The sequence below is a fragment of the Agelaius tricolor genome, unplaced genomic scaffold (assembly GCF_023055355.1).
Source record: "Agelaius tricolor isolate 1412-34295 unplaced genomic scaffold, bAgeTri1.0.p SCAF_11, whole genome shotgun sequence".
NCBI lineage: Eukaryota > Metazoa > Chordata > Aves > Passeriformes > Icteridae > Agelaius > Agelaius tricolor.
Genome location: NW_027269271.1, coordinates 31095396 through 31119738, shown reverse-complemented (window position 1 = coordinate 31119738; position 24343 = coordinate 31095396). Strand labels below are relative to the sequence as shown.

Sequence of the window (24343 nt, the reverse complement as noted above, 5' to 3'; positions counted from 1 at the left end):
GCTATAAACAGGGAAGTGATGTGCCCTGTGACCAATACTCTTGAACTCTTATAATATTTTCCCCCATATGTAATTTAAAGATTTGTGTAGGATTTGTGAGATAATAGAGTTTTTTCACATGTATATATATGTCTGTGGGTGTATTTAAGTAAATATGTATATAATATGTACATATATATTGCTAACAGATTTATTATAACCAGGAATGCATAATTTCATTTGGAAAGCAAGTAACATAATGTTATATTATATTGTATTTGTAGTTATGCAGTTCATGCAGAGCAAACCCTTTCTGATTTATGCTGATAGCCTTTTCACAAATGACTAAGTGTTGCGGCAAGAGCCATGTAACAAGCAGTCCACAAACTTGAGATTAGGCACCATTTTGGGCTCCAGTCTGAGGGAAAACAACCATCTTGGCAGCTGTCTGGAAGCTTATTTTGGAATTGTAGAGAGGATAAGAAAGAGAACTCAGCTACTGGGAAGTTGGCTTTTTCTTCCAATCCTTTTATAATGAAAGGTTTTCCTTTCAACTGGGGGAATCAAAAATCTGTAGGTAGTGAATGAGTGGTTTAGGATACTGACAAGCAGAATAGGAAGAGAAATCAGTGAAAGTTTCTTAACAAAGTGAAAGTAACCCCAAATCAAGTGAATCTGTGAGTGGACATGGAAAACAAATTAACAAGTGCACTAGAATTCTGAGTCAATGACAATCGATGAAGTTGTATAGTACGCCTGGAAATGTGGCTCTGCAAGCAGAAAAAAATAACCCCCCCCCAACTGCCAAGAGCTTTTTTCCAAGACTTTTCCCTGTTATGTACACTGTAACCACTGCCAGAATAAGATATATGAGAAATCCTAAAAATGTTGTTTATTTATGTTCTTCTCCCTCAAAAGTATAAGAAAAATATAGTAAGAAAGGATGGCATGGTAAAGGAACAGTGTGGGGAAGTGTTTCTTTTTTTCCTCGCAGAGTGACTCTTGGGGGATGTGGATGGTCAATTAATGTATATTTGGTCACCTGTTTTTTGACTTGTTTTAAGCTGTTGGGTCAGTTCAGTTAGTGGGATCAGTTAATGATAATATTGCATTCAACGTGGGAATTAAAGTTTGTTAGATTTGACTAGTCCTTAGGGGCTTGCACTAAAATGTGTCATCTCTAACGATTTTTCTGTCATACTTTAAGGCAAAGTATCATAGTTTTATGTCTGTACCAAAGATTATCTTTAAAAGGCATCCTGCAGTGAATTTGCTTTAAAGTATTGAATTTGCCTGTATTAATTTTGCCTTTAAAATAATAAGTTTTAGTTGCGCAACCAAACTAGGGCAACTGAATGACAATGGTCCTTAATACAGACTGCTCTGCATTTTGAAAGATTCTCCTGTTTATGGGTAACATTCTGCTTGTAGACTGCATAATAAATGAAACTGAAAGAGGAAGTAGCTTCTGTTCTCACTGTGTGACCCTAGAGCCTTTCTGGAGCATTTGTGGAAGGGCAGGATTGTAGTCTGTATAGCTGTGCTTTTTTTGACCTTTCAAACAAGCTTGCACTGTCTTGGCCTGTCTGCTCTTCCTCTCACCCAGACCTGATGAGCACTTGCAAACTGTTGGAATAGCTGGGCACTATCTTAAAACATGTTTTCCTGATGTTAGGGCATTTTAACTTTGATATCAGTCATGCTTAGTGTAATAAAGGAGAAAGCCATATGTGTTTGCTTTCCCTTGCTATGGTCTTGTACATGATTTCCACTTACAGGGAAGTGGAGTAAGCTGGGATTGGTTTACTTTTCACCCATGTCCTTACCTTTTCTTTTTCAAAGATAGATGAAAGCTGAATATTTGATTAGAAGATTAAATTATGTGCTTATGTTTTTCTGGGCTATGTTTATATTTGATGACAGCTACATATTACCATTGTCTTTCTCTGCTGCTTTAGCTGCACTACAGAAGCTGTGGTAAGTTATGTTGTGGTTACTCACAGCTTCTTCCTGACCATTTGACACAATCCCTCAACCTAATGCTGCTAATGTTACTAATGTAGATGCTTCTAAATGATTGTGAGGTTGCATCCCTACAAGGGTAAAGAAAGTTTATGCAAATTATTAGTATAGATGTCCAGTTCTTGTACTATAGCTGTTGTCATTACAGGCATCAATTTTGACATTATCTATGCATCTGGCATCTGGAATATCTGCTTTGTGTTTCATTATTGTCTTTCTCTCTGTTCTATCAATCTGTCTTCTTGTTACAAAATGCAGTTTTAGTTTATCTCATGCTTCTTCATTGTTGTCCTCTGTTTTAGAGGAACTTTATGGTTTTCCTATTCTCACTCTATTGGTTTCAATTCTACATCAAAATAAATATGAGCAAAAAGCAAGGAATCTGAAGCTTTTTGTGTTATATTTGCAGTGTATTTCACCATTGAAACTTTTTTTTTAAAGGTAATTGCAGATTGCCAAAATATAATCTTATTTAGAGCACAAGATTTCTCTCAGGAGGAGTTTGTACTTGACTTGCAGCTGTGAGTCCTCTGTAATGCATGACAGACCCCTGAAGGAAACCTGCCATTTTCTTTGGCAACATCTCAGTAGTGATAAACATTGATCAAGAAGTTGTTGGAGGTGATTTTGTTCATTTGTTTTGCAGCTTTCATAGAACTAGGCAGAAAGTAGTTTGCAGCAGATATTCTACACAGCTGAAAGTTTGGAAATCTTATCCAAATCTTCTGCTGAGTTAACATGCTGAATCTGTAATAAAAGAAATATTCTGACCATAAGAAAATATTCCATGGGAACTACTGAGTAAGAAGAATGTTGCCATGTACTATCACATTACAAAAGATAAGGAGATGTTTATTTGGTAAAGGAAGCCTCTTACTTGTTTGGTTTTAATACTTGTGTATTGCTCAAGATGGGAGACTTGCAGAATGTGTGAGAAGTTGTTCATGCTTCAGGACCATTTCCCAGTAGCACTCAAAGCAATTGAAAATGTAATTGTATTGATATTGTGACAAAATGTCAGAATATCCCAAAAATAATAGGTCTTAATACTTAATGCAAGCTGTGGTTCGCTTGATGTATTTATTCCTGGTGATGCACTGTGCCAAACAATTGAAACACTTCTATTCTGGGAATACCAGTAGGGTGGAATGTGCACTGTGGAATAGTTTTTTTGTTTGAATTCTCTAGTGGGTGGGAAGTATTTGAAGAGTGGGGGGCCAATCCACTGCCATCTTTTTTTTTTCCCTTAAATCTGAATGATGGCTTTTATATGTTCTGTGAAGACACATAGCTGCTTCAGTGTTCCAGCACAAGTCGCTTAACAAAGTAGGGCTTAGCAGGGTAGGTATCCAAATCACAGTGAGGGAAATGGGGACTTATTTTATGTCTTGGCATAAAATAATCAGGAAACACATAGTTAAGAGTGTTTTGCAAGACTATAGAGTCACTGGCAAACTAATTTATTTTTCAGATTTTTAGGACAGTAATCCACAAGTCAAGCATTTTTTTGCTTCTTTTCCTAGCCTGTAGTGAAGCAGGAAGAGAGACTGGGGATAATTTTTGGTATGTCAAAAAAAGCCTGGGATTAAAAAGCATTGGCTTCCATCCTTAGAATAGAATAGCAATTTGGAACAGCCTTCTGGCATGTGAGACTAGAAAGTCAGTCTTCTGTGTCCTAGTATTCCCAACTTGTCCCATTTAATCTATATTAATCCTTTCAGGTTTTATAGAAGCTTTGATTAGGTTTAGTGATTGAGATCTCTCACAAAAGGTACTCCAAGAAGAAAACCATATGTTAATCTTCATTTTGTCTATTAATAATAGGAAAATACATAGTTGTGTTTCAGGTAATTTTCTTTCGGTCAAGTTCCTTATTGCATTTCTTAAAACATTCAGGATATATATCTACTGTCATCTCACTCTGCATTTTACCAGTACATGCTCATTATCTTTAGGGTTCTTTGTTGTTAGCATTCAGGAATAATTTCATTAGTGTATTATCCAGAAATCAAGATCAAGTAATAACTTATTGTCACTATCCAATTCTCATTTAATCAAGATCAAGTAATAACTTATTGTCACTATCAAATTCTCTTTTATGCACAGTTTACTACATAGTTTACAGTTATCATTTGACTTAAAGGGATTCAATGGATGGGAGTGTACTGTTAACTAGAAAATGCTTAGGTGCATTAAAAGAAATTATTGCTGATGGTTAAGATTCAAGAAACAACTCTTTGTATGTCATAATATTAATTGTATCTTGAAAACATGCTAGGATTTGAACTTCTTTCAGTTCACACTTCTTAATTACAAAATTGCTGTGCTTTAGATTCAAAATTTTGATTCAGAAATTGACTTTTTGAATAGTTTCTTCAATTTTGCAGCTGTCAGGATAACCAAAGTCCCATTTTAACTCAATGCTTTTTGATTGCCTACTAAATACAACTTGTGGTGGACCTGTCTTCAGTGAAGGACATATAGATAATTTGCTGCTGTTCCTGGATACCTGATCAGTCTTATAAACTCTCCTGCACTTATGCTACAAATTGTTCTTCGATTTACCGTTCTGCATCATCTTGTTCCTGTTTCCCTTGCTTACCTGGTTGTTTCCATTTCTACTTGCTTTCTATTTTCTATTTTTTTTTACTTCCTTTTTTCCCCTCCATAGGATTTTTTATTTCACTTAATCATTAATCAAGCCCCATTAATCACAGTTTAGATGGACATCTGGTATTGTGCCTTTTAAGCTGAAGAACAAATATTGCTATCGCTGCATTGACAGGGAAGGAAGTCTGGGATGTCAAAAACATTAGCATTCTAAAACATTTGATCAGACCTATTTTAATACCCAACCAACCAAAAAGCCAGCACCAAACAAAAAACCCCCACAATCCTGCCGTCCTGGAAGTAGCACTCATAAAAAAAAGAAACACTGCTATTGCTCAGACCACATATTTTCTTAGCAATAACATGTCTTGTTTAGGTGATTGGGAAGTCTGAATGGGCAAACATTCAGAAGAGCTCTACTGCTGTAAAAATCTCAACAGAGTGGTTCCTGTATGAGGATGCTCTGGCTAAGAGGCCAAGGAAAATCCTGAATAAGTTGGTTTTGGGTTTTTTGGTTTTGTTGTTTGGGTTTTTGTGTGGTTTTTTATTTGTTTGTTTTGATTTGTTTTTTCTGAGAGCTCTTTAACATAAAATTAGTACTCTGAGATTGGAAACCAAGCTTCTCCCACCAGGCAAGTGTATCTGTCGATCAGTCCTGTTTTCCCCTTGGCTTACTGACACTGATCTTAACTTTTAAATACCGTCCGTGTGGTTTGCTTGTAACAGGACCCCATATATCTGCTTATTTTCATTTTTTTAATGCCCCTAGTTCAGTTTATAGATCACTCTCTTCACCTTAGGCAAGCCCAAACTGGGTTACTAGAGTAAAGAAAACCTTCCAGAAAATACTAAAAGGGCAGTCAAAAAAATTCTGATACTTTGGCATCAGTTTCTCTGGCATGAGGTCTGCTGCTTAAAGCATGAGAAAGTCAAAATTTCTTGCTATTTTTAATGCATATGTTTGCAGCTTTTCTTGGAATTCTGTAGTAATTGCCACACAAATTTAGGTTGCTCTTTAAGAACCCCATCTGTCTTAAAAAAAAAAAAAATACAATATAGAAGCAGTAGAGAAAGATGGAGTTTCTGAACCATTATTTCTGACTAGTTCAAGTCTCATTCAACTTAAAAGAAAGACTTAACCCAGGCCCTTTCCTGTGGCACCCATACAGATACCTGTCTTTAATTGAGCAAGTTAAAAAAGATTTGCAAGATTTAGAATCTCAACTTTCAAATTCATAATGCTGAATTATACACAGGAAAGGAATGTATATTGAGTATTTTTCTTCTTGTAACATAATGTCTTTTTTTGGACATTTCCTTTTATTAATCTCTCTGTCAACACAGAGTTGTTTCTACAAAAGATCTCTCTTTTTTCAAATTAGTTTCTAGTTACCTTATAATTTACAATATTGTTGGAATGTTGATGTCACTCTTCACAGTTATTTTCTGTGACAGGCTTCCAAACAGATTGATTCTTGGCTGGCAAAATGTTTTAGGAGACATGAAGAGCTGATTTTGTTTTAATGGGTGATGGTGCAGTGTAAATGACACAATTTCAGAGGAGACTAGACAAATGCTACTGCTCACTGAGATATTTAATTAGTGCTATGTATTCAGGTATAGAAAGTAGATTTAGTATGCAGCAGTCCCTTTATTTGATTGGTCTTTATGTACCTTCTTACATGGCCTTTTGATTTTGGACCAGCTCTTCACATTAAAAATGTATAAAACATTTTTATCTCTAAGGGTGAACAGAATGGAAATGTCATTCAGGAGCAGTCTTGTTTCATAAATGGCAGTAGAATGTTAATAAAAATGTGGTTAGGAAAAGAAGGGAGAATAATTTGGGGTTAAGGATGGAGAATTACTTAAGAATGTGAACTAGGAAATGAGGGTTGAAGGACATTGACAGAACAGAAGGAAACAGATTACAGGACCTGGGACCTTGGAGGTTACAGATAATGGAAATAGCACTTATGAATCCTTGAACATGTTCTACTTATTTTTTAGCCAGAAGAATTCCATGAAGATGTCCCTAGTACGAAGGGATTGCTCTCTTAGCAGAACAGTCACTTCCGCTCAACTGGAAAGAATGTATGTAGCCTGCTAGCTAAATATAGGTGACAAAATGTGTTATTATTCAATAACATGTGGACACATGTCACCTTGAGTGTTAAAACCTTGCATTTTAGAGTCACAGTGAAAAAAATCCTTCCAATTAAAATTTGAAATCTATGTGTGTGTATGCTCACAGACCACACATGGAAATAAAAAGTAGGTAAAATAAAATTGTTGCAAAATTGTTAATTAATAGTTTGGGGTGTTTTAGCTTCTCCAGAGATCTGGAATGTTTAGTGAGTGCTGATAATAAATTCACATATTTCGCATTTATACATAATATAGTACAGCTATAATGTCTTTCTCCTCACTTTCCATTTTTTAAAGAGATGGGTGGATTAACGGAACATAGGAAAAAGTAGGGTACAAGCATGCACTGTGAAATCTTCCCTCTACACACTGAGGTTTTGTAATACCTTTTGTTTGCATCAACCAGAGGTTCATCGGAATGAATACTGTGGTGTGGTGTCTCATTGGAGAAGGCAAATTCAGACTGCAGACCATAACATTTCTGTTGATGTACAATTCCTTCAAGGTCTCAAGAGATGAAATTAGGTGTCCTGTGGTAATGCCTTCTTAGGCATTACCTACAGAGTTTAAGCACAGTATCTGAAGGTACACGTGTCCTGAGGGCATTTGCTTAGAATCCCATTGGGAAAGACAGAGTAGAATTCTTCATGGCACCAAGAGCAGAATTACTAGCCACAGAAACCTTACTGCTATAAATTCCATGTAGCAAAGCATGTTAGCAGCACCTTTATAGCTGAATGTTAAGCTTACCTGTTTTCAGTCCACCTCTTTGGTATGTGTGTACTAGCAACTGGCTTCAAACATTGCACAGAAAAGTGTAAGTAACTTGGGTGTTAATGTGTACCACTTCAAAAATTGCAGTTTTAATGGGGACATGTAACAACAACATCAATAATAACAATGTATTAGTTGTTTATTAGTAGTATACTATTTCATGACTTTTCTTTTCAGTGGCAGATGACCCTAAGAAAAAAGCACTGTAGTTGATTCAGCAATAAAACTGTAATGCTAAAAGCTCAAATTTAAATTTTTTTTCTGCTTCCAGTTACTAGGATTTCACAGTTTTCACAGGATATTACAACCTTATCACATATAAGAGCAGAAACTAATTTCCAGTTATTATTTATGTGATTATTAATATTTACCAAATATAAGACATCAATTTCTAGGAATGAGTGGGAGATTAAACCAGAGATTAACTTCTAGGCATCTGGGCCTAATATTAAGCATTTTTAGCTAAGAAAATAGTACCAGAACTTCCAGTCAGCAAGTTCTTATATAATTATGATTTTATTGCTTACTTATTCTCAAGATGTTAAGGTACATCTGCAGTGCATAAAGCTGAGTCTAGGACTGTAAAATGCTTGGGTTTTGTAAGACTTTGCGACTTTTTTTAAGGAGATGAGACTTGTTCTACTTCTGAGACTGGGAAGGAATTTTCTGATCTTTCATCAGAGTAAATCAAATTCTTATTCCTACGGATTCCATCTTCTCATATTTTTTCACAATTCTCTTAAAAACTTTTTTGGTGTTGCTAAGATTAATACATATTCTGAGAATCTCCCCAAATCCCCCAAATCTTATTTTGCCTCCTATTTTGGTCTGGTTTTGATTTGTCTGAGATATTTCTTCTACACAAGTTACTTGTCAGTCTGTTAAATATTCATGTGTAAACATTCACATTAAATGTTCGTATCTACAGTGGGCTGCAATTCCTTCCCTTCCCTTCCCTTCCCTTCCCTTCCCTTCCCTTCCCTTCCCTTCCCTTCCCTTCCCTTCCCTTCCCTTCCCTTCCCTTCCCTTCCCTTCCCTTCCCTTCCCTTCCTCCCTCCTTCCCTCCCTCCCTCCTTCATGTCATTTATGTATAACGAGCGTGTTGTATTCTGGAGCTGCTGTGAAGTCTGTAAGAATATCTCCTCCCTCTTACAAAATAGTGAGGGTCTGATTCAGCATCTGTATTTAACCAAATGTCCAGTTTTTGGATCCTGAACACTTGTTAAGATGCAAGGAAGGCCCATGGCCCATTCCTATAATGAAGCAGATACTGGGCTGGGTTATCACTGAGTACCCTTTCTTTTGAACAATAAGAAGCATTCCCAGAAGATCTTATCTTTTGTGGTCACGTCTTCATTAATTCTACATATAGCTGATACACATCCAATGATTCATATATATGGGCTTTAGTCCTATAATAATTTCAGCCTAGATGTGGATTTACATCTAGGATTATATTTTTCAGTTGTTTTGCTCTAAATTGATACACCAACAGCAATAGAAGACAAGTTCCAAATTAGGTTTAGGTTACGCATCACAAAATGGAAAATCTTCAAACGAGTTATAATAAATCTAGTCTTATACAATGAGCATCTCATGTATTTTTCTATTGAAATGGAGGGGGAATCTGAGCCAGTTCTGTGCTTTAGACACTAACTTGACACCTGCTTCTGCAAGAAATGGGTCGTTTCCTAGAAAGACTTTTCTCATAATGCACAGCGCTTGGTATAGTAGCATCGCAAGTCAGTCTGTGTACAGGTTTAGGAGTCACTGTGTATCAGTTTTTACAGATATCTAGCTAACTTGAAATTTTCCAGACTTAGTCCTCTTACATCCAAACTTATTCAGTTTTCAGATCACCATTCACTTAATAATTTCGTTGTTGTAACACCTAATAATGAAATGTATGGAGACATTGTTTTCTGCATTAGTGTGTAACAATCTCTCATTAATTGTGTGTGTTGGAAATGCCAAGAAGTTCTTTGAGGAATAAAAACCTGTAACTAATAGTGGATTATTTATTTGCTAACAGTCCTAGGAATCGAACCTGGCTCAAAGGATGCACACTAACTTAGCACAATATGTTGTTCCTTTAGAAGCCTATAGAAAACAGAAACCATCAGTAGTCACAGTCCTCTTCTTTTGTCTAAGGACACAGTAGGCTTTGTGTAAAGTTAAGCTTTTGATTCCAGAATGTTTTCTTTTATGAAGACAAAATAGAGAATACAGTAGAAGTCTGTTTTTATTAATAAGTGAAAAAACTTGGAATAAAGGGTTACTTCTGACCCTTTCTAAGCAACTGTATTTGCTCAAATATATTATTAAATTGAATCTGCCTGTATTATAATTTAGAGAATATATTCACTGTTCCAGACACAGAGCCACTGTTAACACTGCTAAGACTACAGAGCACATCCTACAGTAAGTGGCAGAAGTTTCAGAAATGAAGGCAAAATAAATGAAAATGTGCCTGCCAGTTAAAATACTGCATCTAGTTAACATAGCCTTACAAACTCTTAATTGTCACTGCATATCTAATGGTTCAGAAACAACCAGGAACTGGTGCTTTGTTCATTATACCAGACAGTATGCTGTACAGAGACTGTGCCGAAAGGCAGGCATTCATAATAATAATGCATTTTATGTACAATGTTAAATAAACATAAATACTTATGACTCACCAAATCCCCATCTGAACGGTTTTATTTCTGTATTCTAATAGCATACTGAGTACTAGTAACCAGGTGTAAAAGTTGGTCACACATTTGGGCAGTGGGACTTTCAGTGAAACTGTGGGTGCTTGCTTCAAAGAATGCCCTTTTTAAAGGCAAAATAAGACATTTTCGAGCTTTGGAAATCAACATGTCATATGTTAAATTGTGCAGCTTTATGTCGGGTAATTTACCAGACACTGCTCTGCAGACATGATCTATTGGTATTCAGTAATGTTTGAGTGAAACAACCCTTCAGCTGTTGTGGAGAATATTCTTTTGAGGGAAAAAGTTTTACTAATGTTAAATATGCTTGGACTTCTGTTACATTGTTCTTTAATAAAAATTAATTAGTCACTCTCTATGTAACCATCCTGCTGCCAGATCAAGGCTTGCCTTGGGAGCTGGGCTACCAGTGCAGGGCTTGGGCTGGTCGGCAGGGTCTGTTGTACGGTGCTCAGCAGCGCCAGCAGCTCCGAGCGAGCCCGGGGCTGCTCCAGCCTGCGGCCGGCAGGCAGAGCTGACTGTGGGCCGGTGCTGCGGGCAGAGCGGTCAGGCCGCGTGGGCTGAGTAGGGTCGGACAGGAGCGCGAAGCTACCTGGGCTGTGCGTGGCGAGGGCACGGCCGAACTGCGGCTCGGGGATCAGCCCTGGCTGAGGCCTCCTCGCGGCGCTGCTCCGGAGCTTCTCCAGAGACGGCTGACGGAGGACGTCCCGTGGCTGTGCTGAACCCAGGCCTGGGGCAGAACAAAGAGCTCACAGGGGTTGGCATTAGCGCTTCTCTCACTCAGATGTGCACCAAAAGGGCATGCCTGAGGCGTAGACCTGAACTAGGGCAGAAAATGTCTTGCTCTGCTTCCAGTTTTTCAATCTCTCTAAGCAAAAGAATGGTTTTATTTCAGAGATGGAATGCGAGGAGAATGGTGGTGACACCCACAGAAAATGTGTTGCAACAGCTTGTCATACAATAATGGCATCTAGGGACTTGTTAAAGAAACTGATTAAAATTGTACTAATTCTCCAAGCTATATAGGGATATTTTCTGGTGGTTTTCTGTCTTCTCTAGTAATTAGCCATCGTGGTTGAGTACAGCTCCCATGCTAGATTCTCATAGACCATAGGGCTAAGAGTTCCTGAAAGCTGTGCATTTAATTGTAGAGACAATTTTCCCAGAGACTTTGTGCTACTTTGTAAGACCATACTTCAGAAATTTGAGGCCCCCTTTCCCTCAGAATAAACAACTGTGGGAGTGGATATTTGTATATTCTATTTGAAAACAAAGGGTGAGAGGCAGTAGTTTGTCTTGAGTGAATCAGTATGTCTGGCTTACAATTTAAAAAAAATAAATTGTCATTTCTTAATGTTATATTTAAAATCAGAACTTTATGTATATACTTCTTTTACAGAATACTCTCATTTAATTTTTCTGGTTTTGAACTGGTCTAAGCTACAAAGCTCTTATTCAAATGCTTCTACTTCAATAGAAGGGAAAACATAATTCGTAATGCCACTTCCAGTATTCTATTTGCATCAAAAAGAAATCTTAAATTTGCAATATAAGTTTTAAATGGAAGGTTCTAAATAGGTTGTAATAGTTGATTTCTAGTAAATACTTCTTAGTATAAAAATCAATAGGAAGTAAAAGACAATTTAAAATTGTTACTTCTTTTTAGTTCTTAATGGAAAATAGTGACAAATCTATGAATTGTCTGCATTTTGGAGTAATTAATCGTGTAGGACCATGTAGAGAGCTTTTTGGATAATTAGCTAGCTGAGAAAGGCCACTTCGATGTGATACCGTTAGATAAAGATAGGGGAAACAAGCTAGAGATTGTGAAACCAGTGTCCAATCACTGACAAAGGTCATAGTGACCTTCGCTGAAACGGGAAGATGAGAGAGAAAATCGCTTGCCAGAAAACGTAGATATTCTAGGTAGAGAAGCTAGAAGAATGCAAACATAGAAACAAAATAATCATTAGAGCATAGAAGTAGGTGTGGTTGATCTAAGTGTGCTTTAACCAATAATGAGCTCAGCTTTTGCAATATGTATAAGCTTCATTAACACCAATATAAATATGTGTGAGCTTTCAATAAACTTTGAGATTTACCATTCACGCATATTGTGTGAAGCATTTCTTCCGCCGTTCACGACAGGACCAAGAGTCCATCTTACAGAAAATGATAATAATTATCAAAGGTCAGAGTCCATGAGATGTAAACTTTTTGTGGAATTTGAACCTTGTGCTAAAGGTTTAGTGGTATAAATTTTGTTAGTCCCAAAAATGAATTGTGAAAGGCTCTTAATAGTCTGCTTTACCCTTAACAATAAGTCATAACTTGTTCTGGAGCAAAAGGTTATCTTATTTATTTTACACCTTCCATTTGATTTCGGTACCAGACTCATTTAATTTTGTAATAGTAGTGTTGGGGGTTTTGTTGTTGTTTAATGAAAAACCAGAAGACAAGCTAGAGGACTGGGCAATCACCAACCATATGAAGTTTGACAAGGGCAAATGCCAGATTCTACACCTGGAATGGGCAACCCTGGATGTAGAGACAGACTGGGGAATGAGATACTGGAAAGCAGTGCTGTGGAAAGCATCCTGGGATGCTGGTTGACAGAAAGTTGAAGTATGTCAGCAGTGCTCTGGAGCCAGGGGAGCCGACTGTGCCTGGGGCGCATCAGGCCCAGCACCACCAGCTGAGCCAAGGGAAGGATTGTACCACTCTCCTCCGCACCCTGTTGGCTTCACCTTGAGTATTGTGTGTTTTGGTTACCACAGTATGAGAAAGAAATTAAGCTCTTAGAGAGCATCCAAAGAAGGGCATCAGAGATGTTGAAGGGTCTTGAGGGGAAGCTGTATGAAGGCCACTGAGGTCACTTGGTCTGTTCAGCCTTGAAAAGAGGAGAGTGAAGAGAGATTTCATGGCAGTCTACAAGTTCCTCATGCTGGGAGGAGAAGGGGCAGACACTGATCTCTTGTCTCTGGTACCCAGTGACAGGACCTGAAGGAATGGCCTGAAGTAATTTTAGGGGAGGTGTAGGGTGGCTATTAGGAAAAGGTTCACAGCACCAAGCCTGACAGAGTTCAAGAAACATTTGGACAATACTCTTGGGCATGTGATATGACTCTTGGGGATGGTGCTATGTGGGATGTTTGACTTGATGATCCTTGAGGGTCCCTTCCAACTCAATACATTCTGTAATTGTGTAAAAATTATGTTCAAATTCCTATGTTTACCTGCAGGATTACAGTTCCTCTTAAAAGTGGGGTCCTAATTGTAAAAGTGAATTTGCCAGTTTCTGAATGTGCTCAGCAGGCACTTCCTGATGAAGTAGAAGTGTCATACATCCGTACTACATCAGTAACAGGATAGTGCATACCAGGCAGAGAGTACCCGAGACATGAAGAACCATAAGCGGAAATAAAACAGAGGTAATTGTCTTTAAAATTTGGACTCCTGACAATTCATTGTCTTCAAGGCACAAGTTGCATTTTTAATCTTTAAAAGGCTGTGCAGGAAGGAGGGGAGAGAAAGGATAGAACCTTATCTTAGCATTCTGAGAATTGTGTCAGTAATACTGACTGACAAATTTTGGAATTATGGAACAACTTGAGACATGTGATAGCTATGTTCATTTTATACTGCACATTTCACTAACATGTTGCATTAGGATTTTGTTATCTAGCTTTCAAAAAAAAAGCCAACTCATTAAAGGCAACCATTGACCATTCTTGGTTTAATATGCAGCTATTAGAAAAGGCCTTGGTATACAGAGAAAGATGCATCTTCAAAATTATGCATTGTGGTCAAGGCTCTGATTACTGCAGTTTCAACGTGGCTTTTGTGAATTAGACACTAGTTTATTCATAAGGTTGTGAGTCTGACTGTTCTCATGCTTCCAAAGTAATTAATGCATTTGTACAAATAAAATAGTGGCATATAGATGGTGTACACAAAGTCCAGAATAATCCAGCTCTTGTTTCATCCACCTGGATTTTTATATGTAAAAAAACATGTAAAGTTGCACTTCTTTTCCCAGCAGCAACAGTGCTGTGTTGTGATTATAAATGGTAGATGCTGAAGTTAACACCCTCCCTCTGAGATTATAAAAGCGCTATTTTAATGATTTATTGAAAAGGTCTTGGTACGGTATCTGCATGCAGCATTTTACTGCATAAGAATAACTAGAAAATGTTACAATGATATGTTATGGTATAAACCATTTGGGGTTAGAGACTCTGCTAGGAGAAAATATCATTAACTGCCATCTGTCATTCTAGATCAGCTGGAGTAAAGCATACTAGAAACAGAAAACTGGCATTTTCTGATCCTTGGTAGAAAGCATCTGATTATTTCAAAACACTCCTTTTTCTGGGTAAAGCATTGTCAAGGCTGTATTTTAGGTGCTGTTTTTTCTAAAGCATGAGAGTGTGTTCCAAGATCAAGAGCCCTTTCTAACTGGATTAATACATCAAAGTGTGGGGAAAAGGAAATATTTAACATAACAGTTGCATCAAACATAACTAACAGGCAGAACTTGCTTTGTTCTAGAGTTCACCCAGTCTCCTGGGCCCAATCTCACTTTGAAAAAAATGTCTTGCGGAATAGTTGAGTTTGCAGAGAAGTACTCTTCCCACACATCACACCATTTCAGAAGTATCTTGGTAGCTGTGTCTTTGCTTGGATATTCCATGAAACTTGTTGCTGCATTAGCTGCAGAACAAGAATAAGAAATGGAAGCTGGGGAAAAAAAGAACAGACAATTTCAGCTCCAAAGAAGAATTTGAGGGAACAGCTAATAAGCACATTGAAATGGAAACTGTAAAGAAGCGCTGTATGTGACCCAAACTGCTGAGAATATTTTGTTTGTTGTTCAGAGAACTGTAAAAGTTCCACTAGCTATTGATGTTTTTGATCGCATGGTAGAATAGCAGTTCATTGATAATTTGCTTGTAATACATTAATGGTATACATTTTCAGTCCCCTTTCTGAGGGTAATCGTTTGACAACTGGTATGTTTCAATACCAGCCTAATAGCCTGTGCTGTCACTAATATTAGGAGAATGTTAGATGTGGGCCTTTGACATGAGATTATATCATGCTGGTCATGCTTTTTCTAATGTTAAGTGAACATGGACAGCGTGTTAATTGTACAGTCACCTTCAGGAAAAAATATCGCACAATCTTTGGACTGATAGTCATTTGGGAGTACGACGTGTTGTTGTCCAGTTTGTCTTGTGGCTATGTCATCATACTTTTTCAGCTACATGGCTAATTAGGAGACTGCAATGATAATAATTTTATTCTTAGAGTTTGAATTAGTGGTTGGTTTTTGACCCACAGTAGAAAACCGGTCAGCTTTCTCCACTGAACAATCACTGACCTCAGGATTCCTGGCCAATTCTGTTTATGTTGTGCACATACCCTGGACTTCTTGGGAAACAAAGGAGTCTGAATGATGGGTAAAACTAAATATTTCATGGTAGTTTGGTCTGCTTGAAACCGTAAACCCTTGCCTTTCACTGTGTTGTGTTTTTCACCCCCTCTTCCTTTATTCTGTCCTTTGGTAAGACTTGCAGCAATGGCACTTGGTTTGTGAGCAGTGCTGAATGCCCTCAGCTTCACTGTAAGTCAGCAACAGTCACTTTTGAAATTTGGACTGTGACTTGCACGTTGAGATCTCTGTCTTTGCAGCTTTGTAAAGAAAAGGACAGCTAAGTGATGAGGTGACTTGTTTATCTTGTCTACCACTCCTCTTCCCTCTTCACCCTTCCATTTTTTGCAAGTCATAAGTCAGTATCCGTAGCATAATGGCAGTCCAGAAACTTATACTGGCACATGAAAGATATTTCAAAGGCAGCTACCATTTAGTATGATTTATTTCACAGGAGAGGAATCATAAGTGTGTTTTTCTTATAGTTGCAATTTGTGTGTGCATGATTGTATGAAGCAAAGGGATGCAGAGTCCCCAGGCAGGTGCAAAGGAGAGTCTCTTAATTGCAAAAAGCAGGCCTTTTTAAGCAGTTAACCCATTATCAGTTACATAGTTTTCAAACGTAACAAACGTAATCCAATCAACCACTATAAATCATGATGTGAACGTGTCATGGTTATATAAATTGTTTTTCTGCCGCCAATTCAGCTGAGTCACTTTCCCAGAGTCCTTTTTTTCTTAGCCAAAGTAGCCGGCCTGAGCCATGATTTTACAAAGGTAACAAGTCCCTTATTTTATAAGGTTTTTCCTATATGCAACATATGATATTGTAAGAAATGTTATACCTGAATCTTTCAAAGAGGAAAAAAGCCCCAGCATGCCAGTAAACCAGGTACAAGACTTACTGAAAGAGATGTTTTTGTATTAATGTCAACCTTTTGACTTATTAGACTGCTTCAACACGTGTGTCTTACAGTAATAATGTATTATTTTACATTACTAGGATTATTAGGCTGTGTCTGCATAAGGAATATTGCATGGTACTTAAAATGTACCTTAAGTTTGCCTTAAAAAATCTTCTATGTAGAATTAAATTGACTACCACTAAACAGCAGTACATTTCAAATATTTATTTGGATTCTTTGCAAAATGACTGTAAGCTTTGAAAATTTTAGGCTTTTATATATGTTCAAGAAGTTTCTGCTTCTGAAAGGGACAGATCAGTTTTGCAGGAACTTGTGTTGGGATTTGTTTATTATCCTACTGAGAACAGATCAGAAGAATCGAAATCTTAATGTAATTTTTTTAGAGAAACATAACTGGGATGAACCCCTGTCGTAGTTTAGGGCAAATTTGGAGGAGAATTTCCAAATTAGGGCTCCTCCAGTAAGCAAACCCACACAGCCCCTCCCCCCAACCAGTTCGGGAAGGATTCCTCGGAGAGGAGTGGAAAGAACCTGTTTATTTAACAAGCACAGCACCCCCCAGCACACAAAATGAACAATACCGGATGGCACCGCTCTGAAAAAGAGATGACAAATTCAGAAAGTCTCTCTTGGGGTGTGGTCACTCTGTTCTCAGTCCCTCCGGCGCTGGGGCTGCTGCTGCAGGCCACAAGGTGCAAACTCTCGGTGTTTCCCAGGTCCCAGTCCGGAGCAGGTTCAAAATGGTCAGAAAAAGGAAAGGAGAAACCGTCCAGGAAGAAATTGGACAGTTTAGCTAAACTAGCTAATGAGCAAAAGCAAGCAGAAGCGAAGCGAGCAAGAGCGAGAGAGCAAAGCAAAAAGCAAAAGCAGCAAAAGCAAAAGCTGCAGTCCCTGTGTCCCGCCAGGCTGATAAGAAAACCAAAACAAAACTTTCCCTCTTCAGAGCCGGTCTTAAAGGTACAGAACATGATATCCAACATTAACAGAACACATGACTGGGCATACAAGCATCATAACGTCACCCTGGGACAACCTCTTTCAATCCTACTACACCCTGTGCATTTGTTAGCAGCCTAATTTGTTGTCTTGTGCACTTGCATCTTTGAACATTCAATTAGTACCTTGAGTACGCGGAGGCCTTACTATTGCTGAGGCCTTTTCTAGCAATATTTTGAATTACTTGAAATGACTGATGTGTCCAGTAGAGGGGAGCAGTGCCTATGCATGCAGATTCAACGGCTTGGTAATAAAAACATTATTTTCTTAAAAAGCTGTACCTATTCTAGTCACTGGCACATGTAATTGTTGACCAAACACCAGGGAAGAAACCTGAAGAAATTAATAGTTATGAACCAGAAATAGCATTTTATTGGAGTTGAGTAATATATTGCTGACCAGATGCATGTTAGTTAGTGTGCATTTTTGCTTAGCACTGTCTGTTCAGTGCCTTCTGTTCCTTTACTATATTGAGATTTTGTGAAGCAGCCTTTCACAGAGGTGCAAACTTGAATGGGAGCACAGTAAAATCAGTCATTTGGCCTCACACATTTCTTTTTTTTTTTTTTCCTATATGCTAAGAATGACAGGAGGTCTTGGGAGGGTAGTTAAGTACCAGGGTTCAGTCAACAGTTAATATTTTGCAGGAGATCAGTCTACATCTTCAGTGTTTGGTTGCCTGATACTGGTTATACTAAATATCTGATTTGGGAAACATTAGAACATTGCTGCTAAGTTCTCTAATAACAAAATGGGCTTTGACTTCGTATCACAGGCATCATTGGTTAAACATCATATGAGATTATTCTTCTTTGTCATTGCATACTATGCAGTGACAGGGCTGACTTAAAAGTGTTGTTTTTGTCGTTCCAGCTTGTAGTTCAGCTGTGTCTTGTACAGTATCACAGGAGTGCATATGCAAGCGTACACATTTTTCATTGCAAAATTCTACAATTGGTGTTTTAATTATATTCCACAGAGAATGGAAATTTCATTCTGGTCAGGATCACCACATATAGATTCTGTTCCTTTGTGGCTTCAAAGGAGAGATTGCCTCAGGCTTTCAGATTCACATACTGAGTATAATGCCTTGTACTTGTTTCACTATAAAAACATTACAGTATCAATGTAACAATGCTGAGACCTTCCAGCGTTACCTCTTCTGTATTTTGTGCTGTGCAGAAATACAAAAAGTACATACTAGTAAGAAATAATTTAGTAAATTATGACTACTTCTACAGATAGATTTCCACTTGACAAGATTGGAAATGCAGTATACAGCAGACAGTTTACATTTTAGACTTATATGACTTGAACTTTGGGGTGCTAGTCATATGTACAGAGGAGGAAAGATGTGGCCATCTGTTGCATGCAAAGACTATTTACTGTCACAGTAGTACAGGCTACAGAAATGTAGCTAAGAGTGTTTTACCTTATTTTCAGTTAGCAAATCATCAGGATTTTTTTGGGGTTATATTCACTTCCATATGCAGGAAGGTGCAGGTGTTTCCCTTTCTGCGTGTGCAGTGTAGGTTAGTACAAGCTGATAAGAGTCATTCCTCTTTGTACAGACTGGCTTGGGTAGGTGGACAAGGCACTGAGTGATAACTCTCTATTCAGAGAAAGGCCTGCCTACTTTGTGAATTTCTGTTCTAGTTGGAGAAGTCCTTGACAATCACCTTTATTTTTAAATCTATTTAAATAGTATTTTTGTGTATCTCTGCTTGCTGGGGTAAGTGTACTAGCTAGCAACACAGAAGTACACAGTTGGTATCTCACACAGACAGCTTACTCAACCGATCCAGGTACAGTAACATGGATAGAGATGAAGAAAACTACTATGGAAGACATGGTAATTTACTTGCTTTCTTAGAACAATTCAAAATATCTGATCTAAATCTCACATATTTCAACTGTGTAATTTCAATGGACTTAAATGGGCTTGAATGCAGACTCAAATGGTTTCCTGTAACTTCTTCAATTATTAGCAATATTGTAATTTTTTCCTGGATGTCATTTGCTAGTTTATTTAAATTGCACATCAAAGGTAAGTTTTGCATGTGTGTATGGTCGATTTTTACTTTAGGTAAGTAATTTTAGAGTTGCTCTTTAAAATTATTACAGTGATAAAGTGTAACAATTAACTTAATATGCTATTTTGGAGTCAGAATTTGTAAATACCTTGTCAGGTATTTCTGGTAATGATATTTTACTTCAACATACACAAGTTTCGTATTATAAGGCAGCCTGTAAAATAGATCTGTCTCATCTGCAAAGAAAAAAATATGATATCAGTTTTTAATCTTAGTGAAAGGTGTAAGTCCCCCCTCACCACTGCTTTCTTCCTTATGCCTACCAAACTCCTAAAGCTTGGAATTTGCTTTCTAAATATATTTGGGCTTTTATAGCTGGGGAAGTGGTTTGCTTTTACCAGGAGCAATGTAGATACTAGAAACATGAATAATTCCCACCTCACCCCCTCAAAACATCTTCTGAATTTTTAAAGAATATTAGTAATAAAGTAGAGAATTTGAATTTAATTTAGAATTACGCCAGAAAAATTAGATTAAACAAATGGCATTTTTCTTTTTTTTTCTGTTCCATGAAACTGATCACAGTTGTGATCAGCTGTAACAAGAGCTCCAGAGATCCAGACTAATTCTGACAGTGAATTCAAGTGTATTTTGAACTTAGAATGTTGTTACTGTTTCTCCCCATATTCTGTAATGAATTTATACCAAGAGCTCAGTGACAGAGGAGGTAGTTTGAGCCATGTTGCCCTACACTGTGCCACCATAAGCATACAGACTGCTGGTGTGAGGAACAGTTCTTGGAAGGAACTTGCAGTACTGCAATAATTTTATAGCTGTTAGTGGTTGTTAATTCTATTTCTTAGCATCTGTCTTCTGGCTTGTTGGAGATGAAAGTCTCCATTTGAATTAGATCTCCCTTCCTGTAGTGCTTTGTTTTTATCCTCTTATATATTAGATCCATTTGGCTCTCTGTGTGCTGAGATGTTACATTTTCCTGTTCTCTTCTCAAGTGATATTTGTATAATCCTTTCTTAAAAACTTAGTGTGATGAAAATTCCAATGTGTGTTTCAGTATATGACTGCATCCTGAAAGATTTCCTAATGCCTAATCTAAACCATCCTTGCTGCAACTGAGGTTAGCTTATCTAACTGGTAGAGGAAACAGAACTACTGATCATTGTAAATTTTGCATGGTGATTGAAGACTGTTATTTTGTGCTCCTTTGCTTAATCACAGGCATTGAAGTTGCATTCATTTACTGCTTTCTGTAAACCTTGTAGTATCTTCTTTCTAATAAGTCCCACTACTCTCTCTAATTTGTTTGTATCTTCTGAAATTCTAGTGCCATGATCTAGAAATAGTTATTCATTTGAGGCCTCACATGTCCCCAAGCACAAGGAATAGTGACTTTTTCAATCATGCCCATCTTGAAAGAGTGGTGCTTTTTTTGCAGACATTGCTTGACGGACTCATTCTCTCTTTGTAGTGTGCTGTAATCCTTTAGGATTCTCCTCAACAGTGTTTTTGAAATCAATTGTTCCTTATGGATTCCTGAATAGAGTTTGTCTTTACAACTTTTGTTACTTTACAAAATTCACTTTGAAGTGTTGTTTATAAAAATCCTTTTTGATAAATACCTCTGTCTCCAGAACACTTGTCACCTGCACAGTTTCAAAATGTTCATTCTACTTAAATGTTCTAATTTTTAAGGAGAACATTGAATAACTTTGGAGACTAGGCTCCTCCAGTACTGGGATTGAGCTAACTACTACAATTCAAGAGTGAGAACTTGGAGTCTTTAGGGGTGACTCAATAAAAATGTTTGCCCATAAAAGCAAGTAGACTGTTAGAATTGTTAGGAATGGACTGAAGTCAGATAGAAAGAGTCATTATGGGATTATATAAATCACGTCCAATGTTCGTGGTGAATATCCTGTGCCATTCTGGCCCCTCCTTTTCTAGTGATCTGTAGTAGTGCTGTAAAGGGTAAGAAAAGGAATATAAGCATGACCAAAACTATGAAATGGCTTATGTACAAGAAACATTTGAGCAGACCAGGACATTTGAGTGTAATAATTTGTAACATTTTTGTTAGCATAACATGCTGCCGTGTTACACAGTACAGTAATAAACTGGTTGATTGCAAGCTTAAAACAGATAAAATAAATGTTTGATTGACTTGTAGTACTCTGTGATGTAGAGCATTGCAGATTGTTAAAGTATATGCAAGGTAAATAGAGATTCCTTGAATCTCAATTTTTCAATGAATGAAAAAGAAATTCACTCAGAGCTATTAAATGCAAAGTCAGTACTTTTAGTTAAGAAAAATGCAGTTGGAAGTCTCTGTAATATCAGTGTTGGGTAAATACTGCAGTATTTGCCTTGGTGTTGCATTCCTCCTCAGAGATGGCCCCTTATAACATTCAGGGTGTGGATTCGGTGGATTTTTTTGTGTGATCTGGTGTGGCTGTTCTTATGTGCTCAACAGGTCCTGTAAGAGCAAAGAACAGAAGTTCAGCTTCAGTGTGCCTTAAAGCCAGAACGTGTCTATGGGGCGTAACGTTACATATGGTTTTGTTCTGGTGGTGAATTATTTTGTAGTAGAAATATTTGTTTTGTAGGAATTTCTGTTCAAAATTGTTCGTTCAATATACAGGTGTTGGCCCAACATTAGGTATTGTGTATGGTACATATGCTTTCCTGACCATGCATCACAGCATAGCTTATTCCACTCCCCAGCATTGCTGTCATACATCACTTCTCTAAAGTTTTAATTTTTTTGGTCTCTTCTGTATTAAGATATTTTTGTTTCAGGAGCTTGCTAAGGTGGATCTGAGTACCTCAGATGAAGGGCAAATAGGATTTTATTAACTGCTGTGTTTATTGTACTGGTGTGTGTGTGTTTTGATAAGGTTTTTCTGATACAAACCAAGAACAAATATAGTGTCATGTAGTTAATAAGCAAATTCCACTTTTGAGAAGTCGCTGACTTGTTCTCTAATTGACAAAAATAAATATTTTTCTTTGGGGCCCAGGGGAGGAAATTTAGGCTGGTAGCACCATGTAATACCAGGGATATTCAGAGGAAGAAATCCTTAAGAAAACAGTGAAAAAGCACTCCGAAGCAGTAATTTGTGTTGTAGCTTTGACATTTGAATGAAGGAGTAATTTCTCATTGCACAGAATTTTGTTCAGTAAATCTTCACAATCACTGAACTTTGTAAGGAAAAAGTCCCCTAAAGCTGAATAGCTAGCTTCAAAAGGAAAAATCCAAATTCTGGTCTGCTGAATGAAAAGCTGCTTGTTTCTCTTCATACAGTAGCCCAATCTTTAAAATTTTGATTTGACTGTAATTTTTTATTACTCTTTACCAAGTGAGATCGTACTTTAATTTCTCTTATTCAGGTCCCCATGGGAAGCACTGGTTGGTGGGTTAGTATTTGGTGGGTTTTTAATATAGGGGTTTTTTTATGTGTTGAGTGAATCAACTGGAACTGTGCTAACCAGGATAGCCACATGAAAAACAGATCGCCCATGGACACTGTGGATGCCCCAACCCTTGCAGTGTTCAAGGGCAGGTTGGATGGGGCTCTGAGCAACCTGGTCTAGGAGGAGGTTTTCCTGCCCATGGCAGGAGGTGTTGGGACTAGATTATATTTAAGGTCTCTTGTAACCCTTTAACATTCTGTGATTCTGGAGAAAAACCAGAAGCTCTTAGCCTGTAACTGGAGAGAGGTGGGTTCATTTACTCGCTGTCAGACACACTTAGCATGTGACTGGGAGGCATAATCCTTGTCTCTCAAACACATTGGGAGCCTATGCATAGGCATAGTGATAGGATGTACATTAAAGGTAACTTATTACATGGTAAATGTGAGGCCCTCAATATTTTTAAGTTGGAAGAAAAAAAGCTTTAATCTCATATACAAAACCTAGGTAATTTTATTGGTGAATTACTGGTATTGCCCATATGAAATGATTTTAAGAAAAATGATTAAATATTAATATATGGAAGATGCTCTTCAAAGGCTGGTGTTAACATCCCCCTCTGGACAGATTTTATTTTAAATAACAACATGCTTTTATACTGTTTTATTTTAAATGCAGGTGAACCAAGGAAATTTGACCCGAAGTTCAGAGGACCTATTCATAACAGGTAAATATCATAACTCACTCTGTTAAATTCTTTTGGTGAACACGAGTTAAAATTTTTTTTAGCAAAACTTGTGAATTTCATTCTGCAAGTCTTCTAAATCCAGACCACCATCTTTACTACCCTTGAGGATGGATGATTACTAGAGAGTATTAAGCTGTGTGCTCTTAAGTCCTTTTAGTTTGAATGCCAAGTCTGTGTGCCTTGCACTGGCTAGTATCTGCCATCTAACATGTGTAGTAGTTCTGATACACCTCGTTGTGACAGAGCCACCTAACAGAACAGTCTGGCTTGACTTCACTTAGTTTTATGCAATGCACGTAAAAGCATGTTACCACTTAGAAGGTTCATTAGTTTACGAGCAGAGTGAAATTGCACAGAAAGCATCTAAGGAAATCATGGAATCATTAAGGTTGAAAAATACCTCCAAGATCATCAAGTCCAACTTTTAATCATGAGCAATTTTTCAGTGTTTTTCCAGATGTAGAGAGCTAAGTTCTAAACTAGCATTTAGTGCTGTTACTGAGGAGAACAAATTAGAGAACCACAAG

The 24343-nt window shown here is 37.5% G+C and overlaps 1 protein-coding gene and 1 long non-coding RNA gene across 4 annotated transcripts in view; one reads left to right on the top strand and one right to left on the bottom strand.

Moving 5' to 3' along the window:
- The window catches only part of SLC44A5 (solute carrier family 44 member 5), a 70742-nt gene that overhangs the window by 7906 nt on the left and 38493 nt on the right, over nucleotides 1–24343 (top strand). For all 3 annotated transcript variants that reach the window (XM_071437007.1, XM_071437006.1, XM_071437005.1), the window contains exon 2: nucleotides 23747–23795. In XM_071437007.1, the coding sequence (XP_071293108.1) occupies nucleotides 23747–23795 (49 nt within the window). The remainder of the gene's footprint in view (nucleotides 1–23746; nucleotides 23796–24343) is intronic.
- Nucleotides 13972–17635, bottom strand: LOC139594621 (uncharacterized). The gene is made up of 2 exons (XR_011680702.1): nucleotides 17192–17635; nucleotides 13972–14990 (listed from the first exon to the last, which is right to left on the bottom strand). It is a non-coding gene; the product is annotated as an uncharacterized lncRNA (long non-coding RNA).